The sequence below is a fragment of the Clinocottus analis genome, unplaced genomic scaffold (assembly GCF_023055335.1).
Source record: "Clinocottus analis isolate CAN_PGR_092001 unplaced genomic scaffold, fCliAna1.0.p SCAF_20, whole genome shotgun sequence".
NCBI classification, from domain to species: Eukaryota; Metazoa; Chordata; class Actinopteri; order Perciformes; family Cottidae; genus Clinocottus; species Clinocottus analis.
The window spans coordinates 1,469,179-1,480,738 of record NW_027175932.1 but is presented as its reverse complement, the minus strand read 5'-3'; the positions used below and the strand labels follow the sequence as shown (position 1 = coordinate 1,480,738).

At 49.8% G+C, this 11,560-nt stretch overlaps 1 protein-coding gene across 11 annotated transcripts in view; it reads left to right on the top strand.

Annotated features, from left to right (window-relative positions):
• The first annotated feature begins 294 nt into the window (after positions 1-294).
• celf2 (cugbp, Elav-like family member 2) overlaps positions 295-11,560 on the top strand; it is a 103,065-nt gene continuing 91,799 nt past the window's right edge. For 6 of the 11 annotated variants that reach the window (XM_068586052.1, XM_068586051.1, XM_068586049.1 and 3 more), the window contains exon 1: positions 295-534. In XM_068586052.1, coding sequence (XP_068442153.1) covers positions 458-534 — 77 coding nt within the window. In that variant the 5' untranslated portion in view covers positions 295-457. The remainder of the gene's footprint in view (positions 535-11,560) is intronic. The other 5 variants (XM_068586055.1, XM_068586053.1, XM_068586057.1 and 2 more) reach the window with 1 other exon arrangement.

Below are 11,560 nucleotides of genomic sequence, written 5' to 3'. Positions count from 1 at the left end.
CAGGAGCGGCGGGAAGAGGAAGAGGGAGGAGAAGAGGAAGGGAAAGCGAGCGGGAAGGAAAAAAGGGGGAACGAGGGAGAGGAAGAGAAGCAGCAGGAGGAGGAAGAGGAAGATGTGACAACTGCTGGATGCGGACAGAGCTGAACGCTGCCTTTTGGGGGAAAAGGGGAGGGGGGCGATCGCGACCCGCACCTGTCCCTCTGCGAGAGAGAGAGAGAGAGAGAGAGAGAGAGAGAGAGAGAGAGAGAGAGAGAGAGAGAGAGAGAGAGAGAGAGAGAGAGAGAGAGAGAGAGAGAGAGAGGCGCTCCTCTTTCTTTCCTTCTCTTGATTCTCTCGGAGAGGAGGCGCACAGAGGCGGAGAGGCGCACACACACACACGTGTGCGCTCACACACACACGCACACACACACATACAGTACAGTACGCACACACAGGTCTCCAGCGGGCAGCAGGCAGCATGACTTCATCCTACAGTCTGGATTTCCTGCCCGGCGTGCTGGTGGAGAGCCGCCTGCTGGCTCCCGCGGACAGAATGTGAGTTCTCCTTCTTTCTCTCTCTCTTTCTGTCTCTCTCTCCATCTTCTCGCTCGTGCTCGTGTCCACGCCGTCCTGAGAGGCAGCTGTCCGGCGTGGGGAGAGAGCCGTCTCTCTCCTCGGGTCATTGTGATAGAGTTGCGGCTTGTTTCTGGATATTATTGTTATTAATATTTATTATCCGCCGATGAAAAACACAGATGTGCGCGGGCTTTGGGTCGCGGGAGCGCCCGCAGGCTGAGATCAGCTGCACGGACAGGATGCTGATGAATGAACGCCATTATGGGGAGTTAATGCCGCCGCGCGCCTTCAAGGAGCGCTATTAGTATTAATACTATTATTATTCTGTATATTATTATGAACATAGGATCTGATGCGTGTCTGCACCTCCCGCCCCGCATGGCAGGAGGGGGGAAGTTGCTGAGCCTCCCAGCAGAACCGGTCTGGGTCTCGCTGGGTTGGACTGGAGCGGACCGGGGTGTCTCGGGAGCGCGCAGCGGACCGGGGTGTCTCGGGAGCGCGCAGCGCGCCGACACGCATGAAGACAGACTCGATCTGTGTGTTGGTTTAAAAAAAAAAAAAAAAAAGACAGACAGAAAAAGAGCTGAGGGTGGAGTGATCTCAGTCACGTGATGCAACTCCAGCCGGCTCTTTATGGTTTTTAATATTTATTTGTGTATCTTCACTTTGGACACGTGCATGTTGTGTCTTCATCATGAGGGAATATGAGAGAGGAAGCAACACATTGAGGGCTTTATTTATGTGTGTGTGGTGTGTGTGTGTGTGTGGGTGTGTGTGTGTGTGTGTGTGTGTGTGTGTGTGTGTGTGTGTGTGTGTGTGTGTCCATTGGATTTACTGGATTCAGTTAAACTCTGGAATCTGTGGAGAATAAAGAGACAAAGGGAGGATTCATCCTCTCATCATGTCATCAGTGCATGTCCCACTTCTGTCCCCTCAGCTCAGGCTCTGTGCTCCGCTCCCCAGATTAAAAACACACACACATATATAAATATATATATATACAGTATATATATTTATATATTTATCTTCTTTTCATCCTCTCATGAAGGTCTTCCTCCTGTCAGTGTGTGTTGGAATGCAACACTTAACTTCTGGTGACTCATGGTGTTAAAGAATAGAACAAAGGTAATGAAGTGTGAGCGTGTGTGTGTGTGTGTGTGTGTGTGTGTGTGTGTGTGTGTGTGTGTGTGTGTGTGTGTGTGTGTGTGTGTGTGTGTGTGTGTGTGTGCAGATTGAGTAGCCTCATGATGCCGTAAAGTCGTTGTAGAAAACATCACAAACGGCTCCCAGCAGCCCGAGGAGGAAGAGGAGGAAGAGGAGGAGGAGGAGGAAGAGGAGGAGGAGGAGGAGCGCTTGTTTCTGCAGCCGGCGCCGCGTGGAGTTTGAAACACGGTGTCTTCATCGTGGCGATGGAGGGCGGAGCACCTCGGGGCGAGCCGCCGCTCGCCAGAGGTCAGAGGTCACGTGAAGCTCACACACCTGTCTTCTCACGGCTCGTTGGGCGTCCATTAAAGCTACGCGGTTAGCCTCAGTTTGCTACGTGATACCCTTTTGGAAACCCTCCCGCGTCAATTTTAAGTCCCAGCATGCCCCATTCAGACAATCTTTTGGCATAAAATCCGTAATATTTTGCCATTTCTTAACCGAACGACACAGTTTTTTGACTGAAACTTCTTCCTGACAGGTCAAGACTTTGTTTTATTGTGATTTTTGTTGCAGATTCTGAATCTTTAGGTCCTAATCTTTCCAAAAAGGTGTCTTATTGACGCTCCAGGAGGCTTTTTGGGGGATCTGGTTCATTTCACGCTGGATGTTAAAAGCGTTTGTTTTTTTTTGCAGATATACATTTTTTCCCCAAGACTTTTCTGAACAAATACACACAATAAACACAAGTATTGTAATTAATTTAGTGTTCCTACAACCACTCAAACACAGAGAAAAGGCGGTCCCACAGTTTGCTGTGTATTAAACGGCGTGGTACCTGGACGCCTGAAGCCAGAGCTCACAGGTTCATCTCATGGTTAACTGGCTGGAGCGAGACTCAAAGACATCCTCAACTTCCTGTCCCGACTCTCCACTCGGTCCCTTTCTGCTTCTTCCTGGACCTCCAGGACTTTACAGACTTCATAGCCGCCATGGAGGTCGACGTGGGTTCCTCTAGAGGAGCCCGAGTGGACCTGAACCTCCTCCTGCTCCCTTTGCGCCGCTCTTACAGAAGCATTCAGCTCATGGTAGGAAACCAGAAACACCAACGAGTGCTCCTTCGCCCCTCCGTTGACTCTCCGTGGCGTCCATTACCCATCATGCCACTCATTAATCAGCGTCTCTCTCTCTCCCACCGGAGTGACGGCTGTATGAATCATGTGTCTCCGGCGTCAGTGTCAGGCGGACATTTCCCTTTTTTTATTCGTCGATCTTCTGGTTTCCTTGTTCTTCACTTCCTTCCTTCCTTCCTTCCTTCCTTCCTTCCTTCCTTCCACTTGGCTCTGGCTGCGTTCCCTTTCCCTCTTCCCACGCCGACATCATCAGACTAGACAAATATTAGCAGAGATCAGACGAGCACTAAGTGGAACCAACAGAGCGTCGGCGCCTGAGAGCACGAGGAGGCGTTCAGGGTCTCAGGGTCTCAGGGTCTCAGGGTTTCAGGGTTTCAGGGTCTCAGGGTCTCAGGGTTTCAGGGTCTCAGGGTCTCAGGGTTTCAGGGTCTCAGGGTTTCAGGGTTTCAGGGTCTCAGGGTTTCAGGGTTTCGGGGTTTCTGGGTTCGAGTCTCTCTCTCTTTCTCTTCGGGCTCGATGTCCGTCGTCTTGAGTTTTGAGCGACGGTTTCTAGACAGAAAAAGAAGCTTAAATGCCGGTAAACACGGAGCGCTTCACTTCAACAAGTACAGCACCACGCTCCTTCTCCTCTTTACGACCTTCTTCCCTTCTTTTCTCTCCTCTTCTTCTTCTTCTTCCTCGTCTCGTCCCGGGAGGCTGATACTTCTTCTCCTTTTGGTTTGATTTTAACGACATTTCTTGCATATTTTTTTGTGTTTTCCCTTTTTGTGTTTCTGGTTTTTGCTCCAAAAAAATGCCACAAAAACCAGCTGAACACACATCTGTGTTTGTTTTATATGGATTACACACTGGATAAAAAGCTGCATCGTGACTCTTTATGTGCAACAAACGTGATCCTGGAAGAAGAAGAAGAAGAAGAAGAAGAAGAAGAAGAAGAAGAAGAAGAAGAAGAAGAAGAAGAAAGAGGTTGTAGGAGGAAGTCGGGTGAAAATTGACATGGTCCAACTGGGAGAGGAGGAGAGGAGGGGTGAAAGAGGGAGGAGGAGGAAGAAGAGGAGGAGGAGAGGAGGAGGAGTGATGGTTTGACAGCATCCGACTCCCCGGACGGACAGCTGGTCGGATCTGAATTGTTTCTTATCAGAGAGAGAGAGAGAGAGAAAGAGAGAGAGAGAGGGAGACAGAGAGAGAGAGAGAGAGAGAGAGAGAGAGAGAGAGAGAGAGAGAGAGAGAGAGAGAGAGAGAGAGAGAGAGAGAGAGAGAGAGAGAGAGAGAGAGAGAGACTCGGTGGCGGTGTTGGCAGTTTTATCTTCCTCCCAAGCAACAGAGTGAGAGAGGCCTTTTCATTCCCTATTGTGAGGATGACACACACACACACACACACACACACACACACACACACACACACACACACACACACTGAGGAGAAAATCAGCAGCAGCAGAAGAAGAAGCGCTCCGTCATCTCTGTTATGACTTTTTTGTTGTTATTTAGGCGGGAAACGCATACAGTACCGGCTGCTTTGTGTTGCTTTTATGAGTGTGTGTGTGTGTGTGTGTGTGTGTGTGTGTGTGTGTGTGTGTGTGTGTCATAATGATGAATGTCTTTGCCCTGCCGGGGCTCAGCAGCGGTTGTCCTTCGTGTCGGTGGTGATGCATCGCGACCGATGTGCCGGTTCTTTATGGACACTTGATGAGGTCAACGAGCTGCTTCACGGGGTGCAGGTCATGATTGTGTGTGTGTGTGTGTGTGTGTGTGTGTGTGTGTGTGTGTGTGTGTGTGTGTGTGTGTGTGACATGACGCCTGTGCTTCCTGTGTCTCTGCATGCACGCTGAACTGGAACAAGTACACACTTGTGTTCATGTGAGAACTCATGACGTTTAAAGTTGAGGTGAATGACGAACTTTCACTATTTCTGATCGAAGCCCAACAACCTTCACCATGTCTGATCAATACCCAACCTTCACCATGTCTGATCCGTGTCCAACTTTAACTATTTCTAAACCATGCCCTACCTCCACCATGTTCGATCGATGCCCATCCTTCAATGGCGTGAACTTCCTCGTCGTCTCTCTGGATATTTTCAACCGGCTCTCCCACAGGTTTCCCACGTGAGAGCCTCTGACCTGCTGGACGCGCTCAGAAAAACCTGCAAAAACAACATCTTTAAACCTCAGAATCAGATCACTGCACAAAGACACGGGGGGGGGGGAAGGACATGGACTCAGATCCCCGTGTCGCCGTCGTCAGAGGGTCTAGTGCTGCAGGTGTGCAGATGTGCAGAGTGAGTGTGCAAAAAAATGAGCGATCTTCTGCAGAGAGCCACGGCGCCGGCGGTTGGATGCCGGCGGTCGGATGCCGGCGGTCGGATGCCGGCGGTCGGATGCCGGCGGTCGGATGCCGGCGGTGTGTTTATGACTCGCCGAGCGCTGCTTCTGCATCTCGCTTAATCTCCTCTCGCTGATGATCTGCTCATGATGTCTCATTACTCTTTTTCACTCCGTCAGCCATGTTGCGTTCAAGGCCTGCCAAAAATACCTCTCTTCCACCCCAGAAACATCTCTCTCTCTCTCTCTCTCTCTCTCTCTCTCTCTCTCTCTCTCTCTCTTCTCCTCCATTCTTCACGTCTTCTCACCGTTTTACTGATTTGAATTGATTTGACTCCTGGAGTTTGGCTGAGCTCCTCCGTCTCTCCTCCTGCGATCATTGTTCCTGACGCTGCGCTACGAGTCTGCGCCTCTTTGCTCATTCGAGTCACACAACACGCAGACACACACACATTAATTGAGATGTGCAAAAAGGGTGTGTATGTGTGTGTGTGTGTGTGTTTTCTGAGAGGAGTATTTCATCACTTGGCCTTGAAACGAATGAAGCATGCACATGCTTTCAGTGCTGCACACACACATTGCCACCCACACAAATACGCAGAATACACACCACGTGACACACACACACACACACACACACGCGCAGACACACAATCCCCACGTTGTTCACATCATGTCCCTGGGCTGTAGTGACGGGCAGGAAAATAACTGCATCCTAAGAGACTCGCAGAACGCAGCAATGATCTCTCTTCCTCTCTGGGTTTTTTTCGGACACCTCTCCTCCTCTCCTCCTCTCCTCCTCTCCTCCTCTCCTTCTCTCCGTCTCTTCCTCTCCTCCCTCTCCTCCTCTCATCCTCAACAGTCAGCCATTGCCTTTGCTCTGTGCAGCGGCATTACTCCGCCTTGCCAGAGGGAGAGCTTACCTCATGCATGTCTCGGTAGATTCCCCCCTCCCTCCCTCCATCCCTCGATTTATCCCTCTTTGGCCTGTATCTTCCTCTCTTTCTCTCCGCACTCCCACTCTTCTCCCTTCTTTCTCCGTTCAAGCGTGCTAAATGCTTTACCTCTGTCAACTCTCCAGTCTGAGAGGAGCTCATTATTGTGGAGAAGGAGAGGAATTTGGGATTAGGAGAAACATTCGTGGACTGAGGCTCTTGTTCCGCTAAGAGAGCCATCAGAGGGAGAGCTTTACCTGCGTTAGCTCCACGTATTGTTCGCTAATCGCCGCGGGGTTTGGGGGTTTTACCGCCATTTTTAAACCACCACTTCGCGGAGAAGTCTTCTTTTCCCCGGCGAAGATGTTTTCACGATTTTAAACCAACCAACAGACATGTGTTCATCAATATTAACCACGACTCTTCCATGAGCAACAATTCCTCTTTAAGGTACGCAACCTTTTCGTAGTTTGCGGTCCAGTTTTTAAAGATCCTTCTAGTTTAGACGCCTCCAATCGGTTCTGTGAACGTCTGATCGTCTCTAAAACATCGACGTGGTTGTTATTTCTGGCATCAGCAGCGATGGAAAGCCATTCCTCCACCACATGCCGCCGTTTGGACGCGTCGTCTCGGTGGTTTTGAGGCTTCCTCGTGCTCGTGAGATGCCTTTTCGGCGTGAAACACAACCAGAAGCAACAGTTGCAGAAGAAGTTGCTCTAATATTGACATTTGGGGGTCAGAAATCCAGGTAACAAAGGCTGCGTTCAAGCCCACGCGGCAGCAGCTGCACGACGGCAACGTGAGAGCCGGTGACATTAGACCGCGTCCCATCACATGTTAGCCAAAGGTCACGGAAAGGTCAGCGCCAACTGCTATCGGCGTGCCGAGCAGCTCCTGCAGCACAAATCATACCACGGACACCTCAGCAGCTGTTTTAGCTTCGTTTTTTTTAAAGATGTGTCCTCATTTTTTTTTAAAAGTTGCACTTCTATGTCTTCTAAACGGCAACGCTCCACTTCTGCTTCTATTGAGCAACAAAAAGAGACGTCACAAGACTAGAAACACAATTAAAACTCATTTACAGATAGTCATTCTTACTGACTAGAGCCTGAATGCATCACAATGTAACTCAGCCTCCCGTCGGCGTTAGCTGTTAGCTCCGTCCCGGCTAACGTCGACTCGCTCTCCTCTCACAAAGTTCCGTTACCCGTGACGTTTTCTCGCGTCGCCGTCGTCAGACCCCCGAGGGGCCAATTCTCACAATTTTGGCGTCGATTCAGAAGTACGGGCGTTCTCTTTATTGCGAATCATACATAACCTCGTGCACACACACACACGCACACACACGCACACACGCGCGATGCGGAATACGCACGAGCCGCAAATGCAATCATTTTCGAGACAAGCCGGGGTGGCAGCTTGAATCATTGTCGTGTCTGATATCAATGAGACGGTGGGAAAAGTGTCATTTTCATGTGTCTTCAAATGATGTCAGGAGGAGCCGGGGTAACTTCAATCAGCCGGCGTAATGTTTGAAATGGAAACCTGCGGGCTCTCGGGGCGGCATGGCACTTGGTTATCTCCACGCCAGCGAACGGGAGAGAGGGGGGAAAAAGGTATTTTTTATTTTTTTGATGGGGTCAAACTGTCCATTAATGTGCCGTTTCTTCCCCGTCCAACCTTTCGAATTTGAGAATAAACTCCGTCGCATAAGTGGACGGAGTGTATTTATCGCCGGGCAGAATTGGCCAGTAAACCGTATCTATATTGGCCTGTTTTCTGTGAATCATATTCAGAATAATACAATATGAATAAAAGTGTAGAAGGAGCCGCTCAGGCGCTCCAGAACATTCAGGATTTTTTCTCAGAGTCCAAAGAAGTCAAGGTTATATTTCAAAACCTTTACAATTGTGTCCAAAGATGAAAAAAAATCCTGGCACGAATATCAACGACCTGTTTTTTTTTTTCTCGGCTGTGAAATTTTCAATGAACGGCAACATTCCCGTCGCCTTCAACAACCCCGGGCGACCTCATGATGGAGTCTCGCTGAGATTCAAACCTTTTTTTTTCCGACGGATGCATCCGAACCTCAAGGTGCCACCCGGCGCCGTCGACAGAGCTCACGCTGTACTTCCTACCCATAAATCTCTCTGTCTCGCCGCCTCTTCCTCAGTCTGACTCTCTTCATTCCCATCTGTTTTATATGGGCGCTGCAAAATACACACACACACACACACACACACACACATATCTATACACAGCTGCAGAGCTGTCAGGTCTAACCTTGACTCGCACAGTGAATGAATTGTAATGCAAAGGGGAGGGCGGGAAGGGAGGATGAGGAGGAGGAGGGGGGGGGGGGGCACAAACAGGATGTCAGAGAGCTGCTGCTCGTCTCTGCCGACCTCCCTCTTTCTTCCCTGCGGAGTCCGAACTCAGCACAATCTCTCCGTTACAGGCGTTTTATTCTCTCCCTTTGCTGGACCACAATAGTTTCCTCGCATTTCTGTCTCGCCGCTCACAAGAAAAAAACGGATCCCAGGAGCAAAAGGCTAGCGTATTAGCAGTTGTGTCGCTAACGCAGGTGGCAGGTCATCGGAATAACGTCAAGGCGTTATCTTCTAACGATATGCGGTCAAATAATGTAGGTTTTATGTGTAAATGTAAAGGATAAGGCATTCAGAGAAGCTGCAGGTGCTTCTTCATCTGCGTAAGTGTTTGGGTGATGGCAGGTTGCTCACACATAAAAGAAGCAGTGAATGAATTTGTGGTTGCTCATCTCAAAAACTCCCATTTTTGTTGTTATTTTCTGACTCTGCATGCAACGTGTTGTAATGGAAGCTTTTGTGTTGCCTCCACACGGCTCTCAACATGGCGCTGACAGCGCAAACAACAGCGACAGCGCCAGCAGCTGACGGTGGAAATCTCTGGCGGGAGGCGGAGGGTAAAAGGCGGCGGCGGTGTGATCGCAAAACTGCGGAGGGAGGCTGCCGTTAGCGTTAGCTAGCCAACAAGAAACAAAGCGTACGGAAGCTCGGATTACAAAACGTTTGGAAACCAAATGCGACTCAAAGGGACTCAATGATCTCCCGTCAGTAGCCCTCTGCTAAAGCTTTGAGCCAAAGTCAGCTCGTAAAAATCTGCCCAAAATCTGCCTTAACGCCGCACTAAAGTTTGCACTTCATTCGTCACGCGTCTGGAAACGAGGCGTGCCGGGTTTGGGAGCGGCTATTTGGGCAACGGGTTCAAGTGACGGTGTTACTCAAATTGTCGAATACTGAAGTGTTGGAAGGGACTGAACTGCTGCACACATTCAGGACTAAAGAGTCCTTAGCGTGTTTGTTCCTTACATACTCCAGCTGGGTGTCCTCCAACATGTGCTGGGGGGAAGACATCCCGCTTAATCAAGAACGACAAACACGTTCCCTCTCGTGAAGTTTTTTCCGCCCCCCCGAGCCAAAAACGCGATCACGTCGGCGTCGCCCGGGCCGCGCCGTTTGGCCGTTTCGGGGTCCGCGAGCTTGGGAAAATATTTGCACAAAAAAAAAAAAAAAGAAGCTATAAAGAGCGGAGCAGAAGGGCCGTCAGCGGGCGCCGAGCCGGCGGTAAACTCCCCGGCAGTGATGGATGTGAGTGTTCCAGATAGCGGAGTGATCGATGGGAGCGTTGTTGGGAGGGGCGTTTCGGAGTTGCTGTTATTGTGTTTCGGGAAAGCTGTGGGGAGACGGCGGCGGGGTGCAGAGGAGAGAGAGAGCGAGAGAGCTTTGACGGGTTTATTGAGAAGCGTGATCTAGTGCACCGCCCCGGGACTCCGAGATGTAGTTAAGAGAGGGAGCGGAGGAAAGAAACGGAGGGAAAGAAGTTGGTTGACGGAGAGAGACGGCGCATGGAATTAGAGGAAGTCGGCATCGGAGGAGAGACGAGAGGGCAGGGCGTGAGGATGGTGCGGAGGTGGGAATAAATGTGCAGGTTATCTGGTGATGCTTATCCGCGGTGTCCTGAGGGCTTGTGCAGTCATAACGGTGATCTAATCTGCACCTCTGGAGAGCACACACACACACACACACACACACACACACTTCCACGGTGCCCATGCCACCAATCATCCATTTAAACCGTCATCTATCTGCCCTTCATCCGATCCATCCATTCAGCCCACATTTCCACTTTTTAATTTATCCTCTCCTTTATACGGCAGAATTCCCTCCATCCTTCAGTCCTCGCACTCCTACATCCTGCTGGAATCCAATTGGCCTCATCCCCCCCCCCCCCCCCTCCTCCACCCACCACCACCCTTTAGCTCCCTGCCCATTTTACCTTCTGCTGCCGTAGGGTTCAATGGACTTTTTAAAAAAAATAAAAAAAAATAGGCCGAAACCAATGCCAAGTATTTCAGATTGAAGCTGCTGACTGCCGGTATTTTGTGCTGATATTCAATATCTTTCAAATTGCCCAATTTCATGGCGAAAATTATCTGTAATATTGTGAAGATTGTGAAGGGCCCAGCAGGTGATAGGTTGGGGATTTGAGGTGGGTGGAGGGGGGGCAATCATATCCTTTTTTTCTCACAGTACCAATAGGTGGTGCTGATATTACTGTGGTTCCCATTTCACAATGAACTGGAAGTATTTGTACACTTGTCACCGGGGAGATGGCCGTAGTGATGGAGCCAATGGCTCCAACCGCGAGCTTCTCGGCAACCCTCAACCGGACGTCCGAAGCAACCGGCGAGCTCACGATTGACTAGTGTACAAATACTTCCATTTTATTGTAAAACGGTGGCGGGAAACACTGTAATATCAGCGCTATTGGTACTGTGATAAAAAAGGACACCATTGCACGCCTGCCCCCTCCAACCGCGCCAATGGCTCCAACCGCGAGCTTCTCGGCAACCCTCAACTGGACGTCCGAAGCATTCAGCGCGTTCGCAATTGATTTGTTGAACTCTCAGACCCCTCTGGGTCCTTTTTAGTCGATTTTCCCAATTTCACTTCTTTTATTAAATTCACTTTTTAAGGCCCTTTCATATCGGATACATGCCCATGTTTTACATCATGAATTTCAGAACAATGAGTGCTAACATGAGGCTAACGTGGAGAGACAAACTATGACTCTAAAGCTGAAAAGTTTTCACATCTCTTCTGAAAATTCGCTGCTGGAGCCTCATCGCTTTTGCTCTCAAAGTGCATTTAACTCCTCTCCCGATGTCGAATTTGTCCGCGAATTTTGTCCATTTGTGTGAAAACGCATGAAACTGAAAGGATTGTGAGGGTAATTTCAGGGGGAAGTTCTCCTTTTAGGCACGATCATCAGCACTTTGCCACTTTGAAAATGTGTTATCTTGTTATTGGTGGACTGAAGCCGTCCTTCTCTTTACAGGCGTGCATGCTTTGCGTGTTCACTGACACGGTCGGTGTCGTATGAACACATGCGTGTCGCCTGCATGTGTACGTCACATGACAGGTGACAT